The 20,260-nt window shown below is 38.5% G+C and overlaps 3 protein-coding genes across 3 annotated transcripts; 2 read left to right on the top strand and 1 right to left on the bottom strand.

Moving 5' to 3' along the window:
* The first annotated feature begins 857 nt into the window (after positions 1–857).
* fas (Fas cell surface death receptor) lies at positions 858–6,525 on the top strand. The gene is made up of 9 exons (XM_082557816.1): positions 858–974; positions 1,291–1,418; positions 2,642–2,779; positions 3,238–3,349; positions 3,765–3,835; positions 3,929–3,997; positions 4,149–4,186; positions 4,377–4,398; positions 4,712–6,525. The coding sequence occupies exons 1-9, from the start codon at positions 919–921 to the stop codon at positions 5,017–5,019; spliced, it is 942 nt and encodes a 313-aa protein (XP_082413942.1). The 5' UTR covers positions 858–918; the 3' UTR covers positions 5,020–6,525.
* Positions 6,526–8,284: 1,759 nt separating this feature from the next.
* Positions 8,285–14,529, top strand: itprip (inositol 1,4,5-trisphosphate receptor interacting protein). Its single transcript, XM_082558011.1, has 2 exons — positions 8,285–8,445; positions 12,024–14,529. Exon 2 carries the CDS (start codon positions 12,061–12,063, stop codon positions 13,672–13,674), a length of 1,614 nt encoding a protein of 537 aa, XP_082414137.1. The 5' UTR covers positions 8,285–8,445; positions 12,024–12,060; the 3' UTR covers positions 13,675–14,529.
* Positions 14,530–14,573: 44 nt separating this feature from the next.
* Positions 14,574–18,265, bottom strand: LOC309720841 (glutathione S-transferase omega-1-like). Its single transcript, XM_082558014.1, has 6 exons — positions 18,102–18,265; positions 17,330–17,438; positions 17,004–17,226; positions 16,809–16,910; positions 16,495–16,601; positions 14,574–14,836 (listed from the first exon to the last, which is right to left on the bottom strand). Exons 1-6 carry the CDS (start codon positions 18,127–18,129, stop codon positions 14,686–14,688), a joined length of 720 nt encoding a protein of 239 aa, XP_082414140.1. The 5' UTR covers positions 18,130–18,265; the 3' UTR covers positions 14,574–14,685.
* Positions 18,266–20,260: the final 1,995 nt, after the last annotated feature.

A 20,260-nucleotide genomic window follows, 5' to 3' on the forward strand; every position in this document is an offset into this window, starting at 1 on the left:
GAAGCATTCATTTCCTACATGAGTGGCACTGGCAGGAAGGATTTCCTGCTACAGAAGTGGCACTGGGAGCTTAATAAGTTCACTCTAAAAGAGACGTGTTCAAATCAAAGACAATTTTTTACTTCCTTTAAGACTTTAGTATAACATAGACGTGAACAAATCTGACTTCCTGCAGAGCTTTCTTTTAGCTTTGATCATCTGCGCAATTTTATTTTTAGGCGGCAAATTTTCTTTTAAGAAACAACAACAAAAGGGAGAGAAATCAATCAGTAACTGGTTGTGAACGTATTGTTTCACATATTTAACTCATTCCATATTTTAACACCCATGTTAAAATATCAGTTGTGTCAAACTTTTAGAACATTCTGATAAATCAAGTCAGAATCGATAACATATCTTGTTAAATGTTATAAAGAAAATCATTTTGTTAAGTCGAACTAATGGATGTGGTAGGCTCCACCTCAGAAAAAGGTGCAGAGGGAGCAAGAAGAAGAGCAATAGCACCACCTAGTGGCAGAAGTTAAAATACTTTCTTTTTTGTCATGTTCTTTTTATTTTTTATCTGAAATAGATAATAACAAACAAAATAATGTCATAGTAGCTCAATGTGTATCGTTTGTTTTTGAAAAGAAGAACAACACAGACTAAAGCGATAAAAGATGATGATGATCTGGTATGTGTAACTTTCCTGTTGTACTATTAACGTAATTTTGTTTTTGGTTATAATTGTGTTTGCTTTTGCAACATAGTTCTAGAGATATATGTGATTTTCTGTCATTGCTGACTGCTTGACTAAGCGGTGGTTTCTGGGACTTTCCGTGGGGATTAGACAAAGCGCAACAGAAACAAACAGGAAACCCCGCCCCGTCGTGTTGCAAGCGCGCCTCTACACATTTCAGGCTCTGGACTCACTGCGCGATGGCGACGAAGTTTTCACTGTGGTTTAGTTCCTGTGTTTGGCTCGCTGTGTCACTGTAAGTAATCAGATGTAGACTAGACAGTCCTCTATTATCTGTCTCTACTAGCTTTAGTAACTGCTCGGCTCGGTGTGAGGTGGTAACCACAGGGGCGGTTGGGAACGAAGGGTGATACAACTTACCGTAACACCTGAGTTCAGAAGTGTGCGGTAAATGTAATCTTTAATAAAGCAATGAATTCGTCTGTTTGGCGTCTTAACACCACCTATAAACTGCTATTTAACCTAAACGAACTTATTATTCTAAAAGGAAACCAAGCTGCCGCACGTTCACTTTCGTTTTGAGCTTCTGGGTTTTTGTTTTTTTTATACAGATGCGTTTGCTTTGCCTCGTCCCAGCGCCACAGGTCAGTTAATGGGGCATCCCGTATCAGAAGAGAGCCGGAATGTTTGGATGGCACCTACAACTTTACAAACTGGAGCTGTTGTAACTGCCCTGTTGGTAAGTGTCAGTGGTTATGTGAACTTAAAGAACTCAAGCAATGTAGTTTGTAATTTGTAGTCTTTGTAATCTGTAGGGTTTTTGTTCTCCATTTAATCAAAACCCGGGATGTCCAAACTTTTTTCGAGAGTGTCATAAATTGACAATCACCCAGGGGCCAACAATTCTTCTTGCCTTTTTGTGAAGCATAAAAAATATTATTTAAAAAAAAAAAAAATATATATATATATATATATATATATATATATATATATATATTGTTAATCATCACAGTGATCAGGTTAACAAAATAAAGCAATTGATCATTCACATGTTGCGAGAACATAAGAAAGATCAAGCTGTCCGGAATACCTGAAACTTCAATGAAGCTGCTGAGTATCAGTGTCTCAGTTTCATTTTGTGAGTGTACAAAACTTTTATACATTCATTGGTTGCACAGCGCAGTGCTGCCACCATGTTGTGAAAAGAGAAATTACACTATATTAATTCTGTTTGTGGCCATAAATAATATATTTAAGGTAGGAGTGAGGGGCCTGCAAAGGAGAATGACCTGGACTTGCTGGACATGCCTGATCAAAACATTTACTTTTGCCAGCCTGCAGACCAGCAACTCTGCAAGTCGTATGCTTTACGAGGGCTTTCCAGATTATGTTTGCTAGAAAATTTCCGTTCATATTTCCAGTTATTCTGACACCTATGAGTCATCAATCTTATGACTGAACTTCTCCCAGAATTTCTGTAACAGAGTGCGATAGCACAACCTGTTGAGCCAGAACAGCCAAATAACTGGGAAAATAAGCCTTAATTAAAGATTAAAATAAAAATAACAACAGCAAAACATCACTAACCTGTCTTCTTTTTTTTTCTCCCATTAACTTATGACCCCCTTGCTTATCTCTGGTGGTGCTGTGGAGCAGTCAACTCTTAGGATAGGACCCATTAGAAAGGTCTATGAAGCTTTAAAGGGGGAAAAAAGTTAAAACTTCACTTTTTAATTGTTGCTGTATCTATAGTACCAATTAATTATGTAATTGGTACTATAGATACAGCAACAATACTCTCGCGATATAACAGAAAACAACAAGTTAACACAGATAAGAAGTTGCAACGAATGCGCACCTGCGGACCACTTAATTGCACCCCTGGTTATTATATTCTATTCATGTAAACAGTGTAATACCATTAACAGACTTTCTTCTGCATCATCTCTCTCCACTCTGTAGGACAGCGAGTAATAGAGCATTGCACTAATGGCAATAAAATGAATGGAAAATGTGAAATCTGCGAGAGGGACACATACAACAGTGAGCCTAGTGACCGGAAGACCTGTCACCGCTGCACCTCCTGCGCACAGGCAAATGGTACAATTATGATAGGACATGGCTGTTCCTTTTATTCACAGCTAAACTAAAGACAAAATATTAGAGAAAAGTTCACCTTTTGCTGCAGAATGTTTGACTGGTCACAGCTCTAACGATGCTTAAGTCCAGTATGAGGACCCTGAAATCAAATCAGCTATCATTAACCATTATCTACTGGATTATACATGTGCTATATTGATTAGCAGTTTCTTAGATGTCATATTTTAATATTTTATTTTTAAATATATAAGGTTAGCAGATAATTAAAATGCAGTACCAGAATTATCCAAGCATTATTTCAATTTATATATGAAAGTTCACATCCCATCTTTTTATACGAAAAAGTGAAGGAAAACCATCCTTGGTCTATTTCACAATTAAAACAATGCAAGTTTCTTTTTTTTTTAAAGACTTTATAGCCTCAATAATAACTTGTGTGACTTTTCTCAACTTTTCAGCTAATTTAGAAGTAGAAGAAGAGTGCACTGCTGGTAGGGACACCAAGTGTCGATGCAAGGAAGATCACTTCTGCAGCAGTGAAAGTTGCACAATCTGCCATCCATGTAAAAAGTAAGTTTGATTTGACTTTGAAATCACATTCAGCATGTAAATCTGTGCATATTCCCTAGCGCTAATGTACTAGACCTGAGTACAGTGTTCATATTAATACATTGTACAAAATAATAGGAACACCTACTAATGTAATGTAGCTCAATACACCGCCATCTTAGTAATACACTTAAATAATTGGAACATTTCCAGCATGATTTGCTGAAACTCATTCATTTTGTAAAAGCAGAAGTGATGGCAGAGCTATTGTAATGGTTTTCATTAGATTGCAAACATGTTTCTAATAAAGAGTTTGTGACATGTGTGTGTAGCTCCTTTAAAGAATCTGTTGTCTATTGACTTGTCCTTTAAGGCTTTCCGCTCCCTTTGTAGTTATTTTTGATTCATTCGTGGTTGTTTGTTGTTTTGGTTCAAGATGTGGAATTGGTGGTGTTAAAGAAGCCTGTACAGCCAACAGTGATGCAGTCTGCAATGGAAATGGTGGAGGTAAGGTGTTCTTAAGTATTATTGGATTTTAATAAATCATATTGGACACATTTTGCATTGCAAAATATTAATGGTCATATCTTCTCATTTCAGCTATTGCTGGAATTATTATTCCATTCCTTGTTTTTCCTGCAGCCGTTGTAGGAATAATCTGGATAGCGAGTGAGTATTTCTGCTAATATATGAGTAAAGTACCACCAGACGACATTGTGTGTTTCCTTGCTCAGCACTGAAGGCTTTATTTATATTCAGTTCAATATTTAGTCGTATCTTGATTAATTTTTCTGTGTAATTTCTATTCGTGTTTCATTAGAGAGAAAACAAAAGAAAGAGGATGAAAAAAGCAAAGAGGTAAGTTATTTTCTTTGGACACCTGTGACGTGATATTTACTCTTTGATCTCTGGTTCATCCAATTGCCTTTCTGCACACACACACACACACACACACACACACACACACACATGGACATGAGCAGTTTGTTACTTCATCGCAAACAAAACTGAAAAGAATTAAAACTTTTATTTTGTTTCTGCTTCACAGAAGCTCATCCGTCGTCTTTCAGGTAACAAACATGACTTTATTCAAGCCAATATAAGAGCTTTAATTATTCTCTGTCTTTTGAACTAACCAGTCAGAATCAGATTTTAGAACAAGTTATTGTGCATTTGCATTTTTTCATGTGGTTAATTTTCTCTAAACTTTTAATTTCTTTAGAACAAAAGTGTATTACCCTCTTTTCTTTCTGATCATGACTTTACCATTTTCATCCATTAATCAAAAAACATTGCATATTGCCTGCTCAGTAAATTATAATATTGTGCGTTGTGGTCTTAATACCCATCTTTTAATATTTTTTCTTTTTACATTATTTTCAGATGTTGACATTGTTCCTCACCTGCCTGATATTGCAAGGGAGCTTGGATGGAAAAATGCAAGAACCCTAGCTCTCCACACTGGGATAAGTGTGGTTACTACTGAATCTTATGAAATGGAGTATCGAAATGATGCTGAGGAGCGAACGCTGCAGCTGCTGTTTAAGTGGGTGGAGAAGGAAGGCAAACAGGCTTCAAAGAAACTTATCGAAAACCTTGTGGATATGAAACAAAAGAAAAAAGCGACACAGATCAGAGACATATTGTTAAAAGATAGTTTACCATCAAACAATCCTTCAAATAACTGCTGACATGTATACACAATGAACTTGAAGAACTTTGAATTCTAAAGAAACAATCTTGCAAAGTTACCTCTTGATTTTCAATTCAGGTTGTGAAAGCTGATTTCGAGTTGCAATATATCTAAATTTGATTGTTTTTATTTTTCAGTGTTTTTAATTTCATGATCATAATAATAATGCTCATTTTAAAAAATCCACGTGTCATAAGGGACAGATGAATGTCTTGCTACAGCTTCTATATTATGCGATAATATTTGATGAACCTGGAGTTTGTAAAAGCTTGGTTTTGGTTCCTTCCTTGCTTTTCATGGCTTATTTTTAGGTCTATTACATAGCTGTTATCTAATGCTAATAAACATTTTTCAAACGTCAAAAGAGAAAACACCTGACAAAAAAACAACTAATAAAAATGTCCTCTTTCATTGGCCATTTGGCTCGGTTTTGCACAACAAGATCTTTGTTTAAAGGAAATATATTAAAAACTATCACCACTTCCGTGCTTTTTAACATTATTAAACCCATCCATCCAGTAATTTCTGTTAATATAAACAGTGTGGTTGTGGTGTAAACAGGCTAAGAAGGGAATTCCAGGTGTGCAGCACTTCCAATCTTTCCTGCCTGAGAAGAACTGGGGTGTTCCCACATGAGATATATAATCTCTCCAGTGACTTCTCGACCAAGGCTATTGCTGTTTACCAAAAACAAACTAAAATCTAAAACTGGAAATGAAAAAAAAGTTAACTAAAAATAAAAACTAGGCTTTTGAAAAATGTACTAAACATAATTTTGTGAACATGGAAAACTAACTAACATGTTTTTTAGTTTTATTGGAAAAAAAAAATCCAAACTTTTATCCTTATGAGACTTTGTTGGGATGTTAACAAGACAGGGAGTCAACTGTTTTCAAAACACTGTAATACCTGTACTGATTTTCCTAAATCTTGCCCTTCATACAATGATGTCACGGTTCTGGGTCTTTCTGACCCAGCTTTTTGAGTTCTTGTGTTTTTATATTATGGTTTATGTTTTGAGTCCTTTGTTGTACTATGTTTGTTATTTCCCTAGGTTTCAGTTATGGTTATCATAGGTTTAGTTCTTAGGTTTTGTAATACGGCTTCACTGTGTTCCATGTTGTGTCTACTGTGCCTTTCTGTACCATGTTTCTGGTCCCTATGTTCTGTCTCCACAGTTGCTGTTAAGTTTACATGTCTAGAGTTCAGTCAGTGTGTTTCCTGTTTTACTTTGAAGGTCCATGTCTCATGTCAGTGTTTCTAGTTTGCTTCCCTTGTCTCATCCAGCCTCATTACTCCCAGCTGTGACAAATAATAATTAATAGAGACTATAACTAATACAAAAACTGAGTAAAAATACCACCAACAGCTGACTGTGGAATATTTAGAAGTAAGGAAATTTCACAACTGGACATGTTGCACAGGTAGCATCCTATCACGGGTATTTACTGGAAAAAATGTATATACTGCAGTATTTTGTTTATAATAAAATGGAATGGTTGTATCTTTGTATTTCAGTTATTGCAAAAAAATTGTTGTGGTTGGTGTTGTTATTGGCGTCATCTGTCCAGTGGGTTATGTTGCAATCTGGAGAACTACCACCAGAGGGCACAAGACCTATGAAGAGTTCCTCAGTGCAGCACTGAAGGCTATGCAGCACCATATGCAACAAGCTGTGATGTGCTGTGTATTCTGACGCCTTTCTGTCAGAACCAGTTGCAGTAACTTCTCTGTTGGATCTTAACACATAGGACCACTTTGCATCAGAGAAAAGCTTGACAAATGTAAGGCACTCAGCAGCTGAGGTAAACATGAAGAGAAAATAAAACTGGGACAAAAATTAACTCTATGATCTCTTAGTCAGTCCCCCAGAACCAGGAGAACTTGCCTCTCTGTGTTTCTCTACGAGTTTGCTGTCGCTGACGAAGCAAAATGTAACTGCGCTGAGAGTTTTCTGAAAAGATTGCATGATGATGAATCATTACATGACAAACAAAGCATTTCCTGCTTTTTCATGTCAAACAGCTTCCAGACTTTGACCGCGCTCATTCAACAGAGCAATACTAAGAGCAATGGTGAAGGCTAAGGAACTCTGAGGAGATCTAAGAAGGAGAACTGAAGATTTACACAAGTGGGGAAGATCTCATGGAGCCATTTCCAAATAACTGCACCTCACCCCCAATCAGTGAGTGGCAGATGGCTTCCCCTCCATGAGACTCGATCTGCTGGAGATTTCCTCCTGTTAAAAGAGTTTTCCCTCCCCACTATAACATTCATCCCATGATGTAGGTAGACATCTGACCACAACTTTCAACAAGCTCGGTGCACTTTCCTTTAAGAAAAATAAGGTCATATACAGCTTTAATCTATGCTAATTGTAAGGAATAATGGTTTTACTGGGAGAAAACTTAAATAATAAAAAACAGAACTGAGAGAGACAATTTTGGTATCTAATCAGTATAAATCTGCTTTAAAATTTAATAATTGATCTTGTGCGCCTGTGTGTGATAATAGTTTTTGTCTGTTTCCATTATGAGCTCGATGTAGAAACATCGTAACTATAAATGTCATTTGATGCTACTAAGTATACATTTACACAGAGGCACGTCACAACTTCCACTAGTGGCCCAATCCAGGAACTCGCTGCTGTTACGTAATGCAATGCTGCTTTCACTTGCATTTGGAAAAAGCTGTTGCATTCACTGGAACTGGAACTTCACAGCTTCGGTGAACAACTGCCTATCAGATTCGGGGTGGTCACGTCTGTACCACAGGATTACTACTAATAGGCTTATTACTGTGTATTTTTGTGCCGTTTCCAAGGTAGACTGAGATTTTTATCCACGAACATGAAGCGCAGTTCATTTATTATTTTTTATATTGCCCATTAAATAAATATATAGATCTTTTTAGTGTGCTCAATGACTGCACACACACGCTTTCACATTTTAAGACTAAATATAACGGACTTAGTATTTGCAACTGTATAACACTTTGTAGCAAAAGCAGAAGAATCACTAAATAGGAAAAAATAATCAGATTCCTTTACACTAGAGCTGAATTTCACAATATAGCAGTATCTTGCAATGTAACATGGCTACGATTAAATGTTGTGAAGTTGATTTAAATTGCAATATTTTATATAAATATAAAATTTATTTAAGATGTATTTAAAATTCTGGATGACATTAAGAATTGTTGCACGTAATTTATGCTCCTCACATTTCATAAAAGTCCCTGCTGTTCTGGGTGATGAGAGGAAGCAGGGCGGTCCCTCTGTCTATGCATGGGTGGAGCGCGCAGTGAGGAAATGTCAGAAGGAAGCTGAGAAACGGTCCCCGCGCCACTCGCATGAGGCTGCTCTCACCGGATGACCCGAACGATGAACTTTATCACCATGAACTCACCCAGAAACACCACACGGGTAGGTCTGCTAACTTTTTACAATAGCATTCGTCTTTTACGCGCACGTCTCCAAACTTGATGGGACGACAGGAGCTCCAGGCTGCTAAGCGTGCAGTTATTTTACCAGATTACGCGAGGCACGTTTAAGCTGCTCTTTGTTGCTTTATGAAGCTCCACGCAGGATGAAACGGAGCAGCGTGTGGTAAGCGACCGGCCTGGGAAGTGAGTGATGAGTGTGGAATAATATTTTTTTAGTCTGTTTCCCTTTTTTAGTCCCTCTCTATTTTGTTGCTAAGACAACAGAGGAGGTGACCGCTCGTAGGGCTATTAACCACGTCACTGTGTCAGCACGCAGCTACGTCAGCGTGGGAGAGTCGCTGTTTAGTATTTTCCCCCCAAAAACACCAGGAGATAATTGGATGTAGGGTGGTGCAGCAACAGTGGTGGAAACATCTTTCATTCATTCCTGTGCGTATGAATCATTTTAAAGTAGGTTTCGTTTGAACGCAGGATATTTCATGTTGCTCCTAAATCAGAATATTTGCAAAAAACAAAACAAATCATATGTATATACGGTTATGTCTTTGCTTCATCATTTATACGCTTCTGTTTCGTATCTATATTTAGATGCTTTGGCATTTCATCTGCTGTTTATAAAAACCTCTAAGTTGCCACAGACTGCAGATAAAAAAAATGAAGCCTGCGTGGTTAAACCTTGCATAAAGTCATGCCTTTGAAAAACTACACCCTTACTCCTCCACAGGAATTAGGAGGGTAAGTAGCAGCCAGGTACTGCTATTCAAATAGGCATTATTAGTGGATAGTCTGTCAAGTGTCACCACCTCTATAAAAGCGCAGGTTTGGCAGTTTGCTGGTCTGGAGTGTGTTAACAAAATGTCACAATCTGCCCAGCAGTGGACGTCCCAGCAAATTGAGGCCTCAGTTAGCATGTTAAATGTTTAAAATAAAAACGGAAAAATTATAGCTGGGTTTCCAGGAGAAAACCTTGTCTCTCTTAAAAGAATATGGCGGTATGGCTTTGCAAAGTTACATTTGAACAATATCCTTTGGACAGATGAGACCAAAGTGGAGCTGTTTGGATATAATGTATAGCACCACAGTGTGAGAAAACCAAACACAGCATATCAACACAAAAACCTTATACTAATCTTTCAAGCACGGTGGTGAAGTGGTGATGATTTGGGTTGTTTGGCAGCCACAGAACTCGTCTGTATACCAAAGTATTAAAATTAAATTTGAGGCCATCGGTCTGACAGCTCAAGCTCGAGCCAAACTTGGAGGTGCAATAGGACAATGATCCCAAGTACAGGAGCAAATCTGTAACAGAATTGCTGAAAAAGAAAACCTTAACCTGATCAAAACACCATGGTGGGAACTTTAGAGAGCTATGCACAAACAAATGCCCACAAGTGTCATTACATCACGTGCTGCTAAAGATGGTTCTACAAGCTACTGAGTCATAGGGTGTACTTAGTTTTTATAGGAGTGCATAGAGTCCTATGAAGAATTTGTCTTTCACATGATTTTACATGATGGAAATAACTGCTCATGACCTTTTAAATAAATTAAGCATAAACATAAACTGGGACAAGCTTCCTGTTGCCAGGATGACTAATAAAGGTGCCTAACTTCAGCTATGTCTGTAGAATTTCTTCTTAAATGCATGCGTGGCAGAGAAATATTTTTATGAAGCTGCACTGATCATCAGTGCAATTATATATTAAGTGCAGGTATTTTGTGAAATCTAATCGTTTATGAAATCTGCCCCTTTGCTATTTTTACCAACTTGAACTTGAACTAGAAATCTGAAATAAAGGGAATTAAAACCTTTCTTTTACCCTTCCTAAGTGTTAAGTGTGTGATTAAAAAAACACACTTAACACTGCTTTGATATTTTCACATGATGGTGTTTCATTGAAGAGTATGGGTACTTGATCCACCTCTGACAGTCTGTTCTTCTCTGACTTTCTGTAAACCCTCAGTTGCAAATACTTGAAAAGAGTCAGTCTCCAGTTATGTTTCTGTTATGTAGCAATCGCTACTCCAAAATGATTGAGAAGAGCTACGTCTCGAGGCTCTTGGCTGTCGCAGTGTTTGTTTGGGTGGTCTCATTAATGCAAGTCTTGGAAATCTTCCCAGTGAATAAGTCATGGGAAGTTTCCCCCGGCTCTTTGGCCTCACATACTTCATTACCGCTGTCTTTTTAAAATCTTGAGTCTTGCAGAGAACAGTTCATCATCTCATGATGTTACGGTGAGATCACGATGCATACTTCCCTGTTCTTGTTTCACTTGTGTGCTAGAGGAAACCTCATTTTTGGCACCTTTTATGACAAGATTTTATTCATGTCAGAGTTGACAGTTTCCGTTTTTCAGTCCGGCCAGCCGAGCACGGATGCTTCTTAATCTCCTACCCTTTAAACATCTGTAACACAATACTAAATAGTGAGTATAAGCATCACACAGGGGCAAACTTGAAGCTTAAGAAAGACATTTATGTAATATCCTCTTTCTCCTTGTATATTGCATGTTGGTTATTTGTTGAAATCTAGGAAAGTAGATATGAAGTCAATGGAAACTGTTTTCTGTATTGTTTTACACTGATGCTGAATTGCACAGTGTACAAACTTGGATTTTCTTTCTTTTAAGAAAGCAGTATTGTTTTGCTATATCTTCGATAAAAGGATATAAATGTCAACAGGCACAATGTGTGGTAACTAAATATGTTTATCGGAGGAGGGCAAAGTTATTCTCATGGGCTCGGTCTTCCTTCCTCCTGTGTTGCAAAGCCTGATACTGGACAAGTGCGTCACTCAGCGCACTTCTTCTATATTTAGAGGTACAGTCTGTGCTTCCCTTGGTGGGTGGAGAGCTTGATCAAAAATAACTGGATTTTGTATACAAATATGTCATGATTTTATACATCACCCCTACACCAGTGGTCCCCAACCTTTTTTGTGCCACGGTCCGGCCTTTAAGGTGTCACGGATAAATACAACAAAATAAAACCTGCACAGCTACCAAAAAAAGAACATTTATTCGTAATACACGGGAAAAGACCCAGTGAAACCGGGTTAATGATAAAAACAATAACAAAATGACGATGAAAACCTGAAAACCACAAATTTCACACTCGAGACTCAACTCTCGCGGCCTGGTACCAAACGATTCATGGACCGGTATCAGTCCGTGGCCCGGGGGTTGGGGACCACTGCCCTAAACCAGTGGTCCCCAACCTTTTTTGCGCCATGGACCGGTTTATGCCTGACAGTATTTTCACGAACCGGCCTTTAATACAACAAAATAAAACTAGTACCGGTACCGAAAAAAAAGAAGATTTATTCATAACACACGTGAAAAGACCCAGGAAAACCGAGTTAACGATAAAAACGATAACAAAATAACGCTGAAAACCGATAAAAACCCTGAAAGCCATACATTTCACACCTGAGCCTCAACTCTCGCGGCCGGTACCAAACGATTAATGGTATCGGTATCGGTCCGAGGCCCGGAGGTTGGGGACCGCTGCCCTAAACCATTTGTATCTGCTCTGACTGTATTTATGTTTCTATTTCAGGATCTGCTTGAATGTGCACATTAGAAACGAGCTGAAGATGCAGGGGGCCATTGCACGGCTGTGCGTGGTGGTGGCTGCTGCCATATTAAACCATCCCTCGCTCTTTCCGCATGAAAACACCACACTCCCGGATCAGGATGAGGAGCTGATCGCTCGAATGCGGGAGCATGAGGCAAGACTGGAAATGGAGAAGGCCAAGTTGGAGAAAGAGCTTTCACAGATGGACTCAAAGCAGGAAGAGACCAGCTTGCAGGAAGGTTATAGTTGGTACTTCTGGAGCACGGTGTCTTTCATAATATTCTTCACCATCGAGATGTGCAGGGTGGATCTGGCTGATGGAGAAGTCCGGCAAGTTGAGGAGGAAGAGGTTTTTTCAGAGAGTGGTTCCATCAACCCCAGGATGATGGTACTGGATAAGGACATCCTGAGTAACTTCTGTGATAAATGCACCTACACTTCAGCACATGAAAACTGGAGGGTGAGGGAGTTTGTCGAGGGTTTTGCAGATGACTTGCTCGAGTCACTCAGGAGCGTGTGCAACAGGGACACAGACATGGAAGTCGGGGACTTTGTTGGCATTGGAAGCATGTTTGAGTCCTGGAAGTTTTGCAAACCGCTCACATGTGACCTCATCGTGCCTTTCTCACCTCCAGATCCGCACTCCTTTCAGTACCACCTGTGGTGCAGCTCCTCCAGTGACATACCTCCTGATATGCAGGGCAGTGGGAAGATAAAGGTGACCACACCTGGGGAGAATAGTGGGGGCTGTCTCTGTGGCTCTGCTAACCTCGGAGAGGACATGCTTTGTCTGCTGCATGGCAGAAATGACACACCCAAAGTCAGTCTCAGTCCTGATGAACTGCTGTGCTCCAGAGACACAAACTGCTTGGCGAAAGACCAAGTCATGAAGTGGTTTCAGATCTCTGTAACCAAAGCGTGGGGACGCATCTCTCACAAATATGACTTTGATGTTACCTTTCGCAGCCTGGATGCTGCCGGTGCGCTGAAGATCCGATTCCCGTCAGGAAAAATCATCGTAATGAACATCATTCCGGTGGTCCAGCTTGAGGATACAGATGCTTATTTTGTCTCGCACTTTCCATCGGATGTTGATAGCTTCCCAGACCCATACTGGCCCCTATCTGTTGCTGTCTACGAGAGGAATTTGCTGAAACATTTTTCTAAACGCCTACCAAAACATTCCTGTCATTTACACTGCCTCCAGATTGTTACTTTCTTACACAAAAAGCAATCAGGGCTAACTGGAAAAAGTGCCCTTACAAACTATCACTTAAAGACTGCTCTGTTGCACTTGTTGCTGAGTAAAAAGACCATCACGTGGAGCATTGAGAGTATGCAGCACAGGGTCCAGGACTTGCTCAGCTTTGTGCAGAGGAGCCTGCAGGAGAAAAGACTTAACCATGTCATGTTTGGCAACACTAAAGTGCCAGAAGAGGTCCAGGTTCCTGAGATGATTCGCAGAGCAGAGCCCATCAACCTGTTCAGGACACTGGTGCTGCAGAGGGAGCTTTATGCAGCAACAGTCAGGCATTTTCAGGAGATGCTGAGAAATGCACCTGTGCTCATACAGGAGTATACACCGTACTTATCAAACGGAGGTTTACATCACAGCCTGGATGAAAGTTTATAGGCACTCAGCAACTGAACTATTTTAGACACATATATCAGACATATCGTTCAGTGATACTATAAGTAATGTTACTAACAAAAGGTGCACGCGCATCAGCTGATTCAGCTCTTGCTGGTAACTAAATTTGTAGTGGTTTTGCCGTAGCTGCTACTTACAAAACCTTTTTAAATAAAATATGGTCTACTGCTAACACCGATGCTAAAGGAGGAACTGGAAAATTTAGTGGAGAAACCCAGAAATATTATTTACAATCTTATTGTAATAAATGTTTAGATTGAAATAAAAACAAAAAACAGCACAGTCGTGAAGAAACACGTGCCAACACGACTCAGTACCATTAAAAACAGCAGCATCACTGCTCCACCTAGTGGTTGCAGATTGTATCAACCAAAGTAAAGTAGTCACAAATAGAAGGCTGATATGTAGACTTGGTTTTATTGCAGCTGCTTTTTTTTAACATTTTCTTGAGAATACAGCTTACCGCTATCAGACGCTGAGGGAAAAACCTCAACATCTTAGTGGAGATGCCAGCAATATATACTAACTGTGACACTGGTATCCCTCGGCTCCTGGATGCTACATTTTAGCAGGAGATCTTAACATAAATACCTCTCATATTATACGGCGCCACACAGGAATCTTTAACAAAACAGTGCACTGTCTGCTTTGTATAACTGTGTTTTATGTATCATTGTTACTGTTGCAGATCCGATGGCAGCTATTAAGGATTGTTATTCTTTATGTATCTTTTATTGCTTGCTAGAGCTTATTTTCTGAATTTTGCTTGTTATATTTTTACTGTGTGTGTCTCTAGGTTATTAAATGAGACCATAAAAGGGAAACAATGTATTTTTTTTATGTGTCTTAAAGCACAAATAGAAAAATCAAATTTGCTGTCATTTCATTGACAGTATTTTTATTTTTTTTTATTGAAAAATCAGTCATAGTCACTAATGCAGTAACATTAAATGATGGCTGAAGGTTTTGTTCAGTACTCTAACTAATAACTTCCTACAGGCCATAGTCAAAGTCTGGGTTTCCATCAAGGAAGGTCTTGAAGAAGGCCTTGTGGGCGTCTGGGCTGAACATGAGGGCTTTGACAGCCGAGTCCTGCAACATGAGTTCTGTCCACTTCTTCAGCTCAGGTGTGCCATCCAAAAACCTAATAAGACAAAGGGTAGAGCCATTTAAATACAAGTAAATTTGAACACTCAATTTTTGTAATAGTTTCAGCAACTGAGTGAAAAGTAAATCCATTAGCTTCGGCACACGGTAATAAATATTCCGCTAAAGTCACTTTGTTACTCCGTTAAAGAGACAAACGAGAGGCATTTTTTCCAGGTGCAGAAGTGGATCAGTGAACTCGCCACAAAATCGGACATTTGACTGAGAGTGCACAATATCCTCAACACATTTCCATTTCTTTTTAAATTTTTGAGTCGGCTCAGGCTTTAAAACTAGTTGCACAGCTGGTGAATGACCTCTTTTTGGTTTCAAAGAGACATGAGGAATACATGAGCAGTGTTGCTAACTATGGACACAGTGCTTGCTGTGGCAATAAAACACAGCAAGCAATGCCCATTTGGCAGAGTTACACCTTTGTCTTTTAAAAAAAAACAAAAAAACTAGAGATGGACCGATCCGATATTACGTATCGGTCCGATACTGAACAACAGCAGCACGTTGAAGCTTAAGCTGTTGTTAGAATTTATTTAATATTACTTTCTACACCAGGATCTTTTTCTACGTAGCTGGTAACCGTGCAGGGGCGGATCTAGCAAAGTTTAGCCAGGGGGGCCGATAGGGCATGAACAGGGAAAAGGGGGCACAAAGACATACTTTTCTTTCTTATTCTCATTTAAAATGTCTAGCTTTTAATAAATAATTATCCGAATTTTACACCCAAATTTTTAATCTGATGAAAAATGTATAGAAGTCCATTACTGTATATAGTAACTATTAAGTCTAATATACCCTAGTAAGCTATAGTACTTTTTCCTTTGGGAAGGTACCATCTGTGCAGTCTGCAATTCTGTTGAAGAAAGATGCTGAATCTATTTAATTATTCTTGAAAAATAATTGAGTTCTGTGCATTTTTCCCCACATTGCATCAAATTAAAGTTGATTACGTCGATTAAGCATCATGAGGTGGGGGGTGGTTCCCTATTTTTTTTTTTTTTTGCTGGGAATTTGCAACCCTATTAGTTAGGTTGCTTACTCTTTAAAATACCAGAATAGGGAGGATGGAGTAGGTTTAAGTTTATTAGATTGATCAGTATTGCTGAACTATGAAATATTTTGGGTGCAGTATATTTTTTGCATACAGGTATAACAGAATAGCTTTAGTGTTTGTTTTTTTTGTAACTTGAATATGAACTTATACAAAAAGCAGCAAGATATTAAAAAACATTTTTATTGATTAAAAAAACACACTATATCGGATTAATATCGGTATCGGCAGATATCCAAATTTATGATATCAGTATCGGACATTAAAAAAAGTGGTATCGTGCCATCTCTACATAAAACAAAAACGGCAACATTTGGAAAAGCTGGAGTAAAAAGATTAAGGTAAAATTTATCTCTGTTGACCACAATAGTGCAACTAGTGGCACAGGAAGAACAGACTCCACTAACTAAAGTGTAAAACATGTCGGTTTTAGAAAAGGATGCTTCTCTCGATTGTTCATTTCTAACTTTTGTAACATTTCTAGTAAATAATATACTTAGGCTCCCCACAGTTGACCTTTTTTTTTTTTTTTTTTTTTTTAATGTTTACAATTTTCTATAGGCTAAATATCTGTAAAGATTATTACTTACTGTTTGACCTGATACGCTTCTACCCTCTCAAACCACGGCCACATCATGTAGTCGATCATTGTTATAGAATCGCCACCAAAGAACTTGGTCTTCTTGTTAACGAGGTCCTAGAAATTGAATGTTACATTTATTAGAGTTGTAATTAACTGGAATAACCAGGCACTGACAGGAAAGATAAACTTATTCGTTTTAATAAAAACAACCTGTGATCAATGACTGTGATTCACAGGCACACACTCATTCACACACAGTGTATCACCTCATATGTTGGGTTAATGGATAAAGGAACCAGAGGCCTCAAAGGTGTGGCCTACCTCGTTTAACTTTGCAAACTTTTCTTTCAGTTCAGCTTCCAGTCCGGAGACATCCTCTCCCTTCTTTTTATCCATTGGGATCTTGTAGAAGTACGGTATCACCTGTAGGAAACAGTGACATTAATATTATTATTTGGTGGTGGTTAACAAAAAACAAAACGTTAAGGTTTATATGCAAGTCTTTGTGTGACCTACTTTGGAAAAGTGCTCCAGCATCATCTTTTGTTGAGCCTTAGCAAAGGGAGAGGAGGGAAGCAGCTTCTTTTCAGGGTAAACTTCATCCAGGTATTCACAGGTGATGGGTGACTCGTATATCACCTCACCAGCAGGTGTCTCAAGCGTTGGGACAAGACCAAGAGGATTCTTCTTAAGATACCAATCGGGTTTTTCTTTCAGGTGGACATTTATGGTTTCGTATCTGAAAACAAAAAAGCAGGTTATGTGTGCATGTTTAAGCACAGGTTGAATGACTGTGATGATTTTTCATTTCTACAGCAAACTAGAATAAAGAGTAGTCTTACTTGATTCCTTTGGCTTTGAGCACCAGTCTGGTCCTTTGGGCAAAAGGGCAGAACCTCATGCTGTAAACCCTGATGTAGTCTTCAGGGACTGGGCCAGGGGCAGCGCTACCTGAGGGATACAAAAATGTTTCTTCCATTAAAAGACTGGTCAGTAGGGAAACCTGAAGAGGGATTACGTAAAGACTTTTCTCCTGTTTAACTTACTAAAGTAAAAAAAAAAAGAAAAAATCTATTTTGTACAGTAGTATAATTTTCAGAGTAATTTTATAGCTGACAGTTTGGGTTATGTTGTGCTTCCACATCAGCATTTTGTCTTCGTAGTATTTTTACACAACATCCCAAGCTTTTTGGAAACAGCATTAACTGACCTTTATTTTCAAACTTACAGTGAATTTAGCATTTCTATTTGATTACAGGGCAGCTGACTGTGGATTATGCACATTTATACATTTGTGCTTGTACTTCAACTGGATTTTTTTTTTTTTTTCCTGACGTCTGCTTGTTTTCAGAGACGCCACAGTGAGTCGCTGTTTGTTCAGACAAATTGGTTCAGGCATAAAGAGTTTCGTTTATAAACGTTTATAAATCAATAATCACCTGGACCGTTTGGCGCTGCTTTCAAATCGGCACGAAGAGGTTTCATAGGACTAAAGCATGATTTTGTAAAAAACGAAGCTAAATCCTTACCACAGATCGAATCGGAGGGAGAAAACTATTGCATTTCACATCGATAAGCAGCCTTCAGTTAACAGAGTAATACTTTATTTCTTACCTTTAGCGAGACACTTTTCAGCAGACATGCTGGCGCTTGAAATAACGAATGATTTGAAACAGACTGTAAAGGACGGAGCTAAAGTTTATATTTTACGCTCTAGTTCCGCGGTGGGCGTGTCAAACTGAGTCGACACGCCCACCGTTGTCTCAGAAGGCTGGTAAAGACGTGTTTCTTTTCTTCTCTTCAAAGGAGCCGCCGTGGAAGTTTAAACTATGTTGCTCATACAGACAGTCATATGACAAATAAAGTTCCCACAACACGGACTTTGTGCACTTTAGTGAAAATGAAGCACACCCCATGATTCAGCAGCTTGCAGAACCAACTTTGGCAGCAGTAATGTAAAGCAATGGTTTTCTGATGACTTTATTAGTGTCTCACATGTAGAGGAATTTTCTCCCACTCGTCTCTCCAGCTTTGTTTCCGTTAACTGGGGCATTTGTTTATGTACAGCTCTCTGAAGGAGTACAGCACTTCAGGCAGTTTGGTGTCTGGACCTCAGCCCTTGAAGCACCTTGAGTCTTTTATTTTACAGCCATTCTGTTGTAGATTTGCTGCTGTGCTTAGGATTATTGTCCTGTTGCACTTTGGACCAAATGTTAGCTGTCAAACAGATGTCCTCAAATTTGACTCTAGAATACTTTGCTATGCAGAGGTGTTCATGCTCCTCTGCAAAACAAAACAAGCCTTAATCATCACCCCCTCAATCACCATTTTCAGCTTGCAGTAAAGAGAAATCACAGAGTACCCCTGTGAGAGGGTGCGCCCTCCTAGATCAGTCACATAAAGATAATTGTTTTTATGATCAATAGTTAACAGTGAATTAGCTGCTTCTCTTTTACCTTCAACACTGTCAGAAGTGATTATGTAATGAATACTCATAATGACATTGCAAATACTTTGCCCTTTGTTTCCTTCTGACATCTTCACTGTAAATCATGACTTTACAGACATTTTGCTCCCTTTATTTTTCAGAAGCCAGAACTGTAAACCCTTTGTGAAGTCTGGCTTTTACTGAGGAACAGCAAAGAAAGTTGTCATGATGAATGATGGATCCCCTGCAGGTTAATATGTCACCATCTTTTCCTTCCTTTCGCCGCCTGTTTGAATCAACTCCAGATTTTTTCTTTGCTTATTTTCTCATGAGGGTCATTGCCTCTCAAATCAGCCTAAGCTTTCTGCTTGGCCATCTCTAATTTGCATAACATTTTTATAGTATAAAATTTGCTTTATATCTTCATATCTGAAATACTTTAAGATATATCTTTTTGGAAAATGGTCAGTCGACCCATTTTCAGGCCTTTTGTTTTGCACATTGAAACTGAGGCAGTGTTTAAACATAAATAACTTAAAGACTACTAAAGATAAAAGCCTGAAACTTCTCATGTTTCTTTTCTACAGTAGAAATACTTTGGGATACCGTCTTTAAATATTGTTATGCCATGAGGCAACTCTTGTTGTGATTTGGCAATATACAATTAAATAAATATGAAGACAAAAAAACCCTCCTAAGTCTCATATGTGACCACAACTTTGAACCGTAAAAGACAACTACTGATGTTTTTTCAAAGGTATAGTTGAATATAACTTTATTCAGAAGGAAACATGTAGAATACTAATAGGAAAATATATTTTCTAGTGCTTATTTGCAGTGTATTTTGTTTTATGCATTTAATAACAGGCCAGTATATTAGAGGCCACCTTTTAAGTTATAAACTGTGTCATAGGTCATTAGATTGCTTAGCCAGACTGAAACTGTGCAGAACAGGAAGCTTTGTACAGAGTTGCAGAGAACATCGCCTATTTTTATGCTGCTAAGAGAGAATAATAGGAAACAGCTTGGAGTGAAAGAGCATTGATACTGTTAGTGACGTGCAAGAATACTGCCTTAGTTACAAAAATGAAAAAAAAAAAATCCAGATTTCATTCAGTTTTCATACTGGATTTAAGCAAATCTGAAATAGAACAAAATATGAGAGTTTGCAGGTGATACTCTAATTATAGTTCTAAAAATGATGTGGTTAAATATGTGCATATTCTTCATTTTCGAGACCTGGGTCACTCCATCTCAAATGATCAAACTTTTAGAAAGTTGTCTGTTCCTCCGCCTCTGATTTGCACTAAAAAATGTTATGGTTCAAAGTTTGAATATACAATAT

Source organism: Aulonocara stuartgranti (assembly GCF_965226115.1).
Source record: "Aulonocara stuartgranti genome assembly, chromosome: 13".
NCBI lineage: Eukaryota > Metazoa > Chordata > Actinopteri > Cichliformes > Cichlidae > Aulonocara > Aulonocara stuartgranti.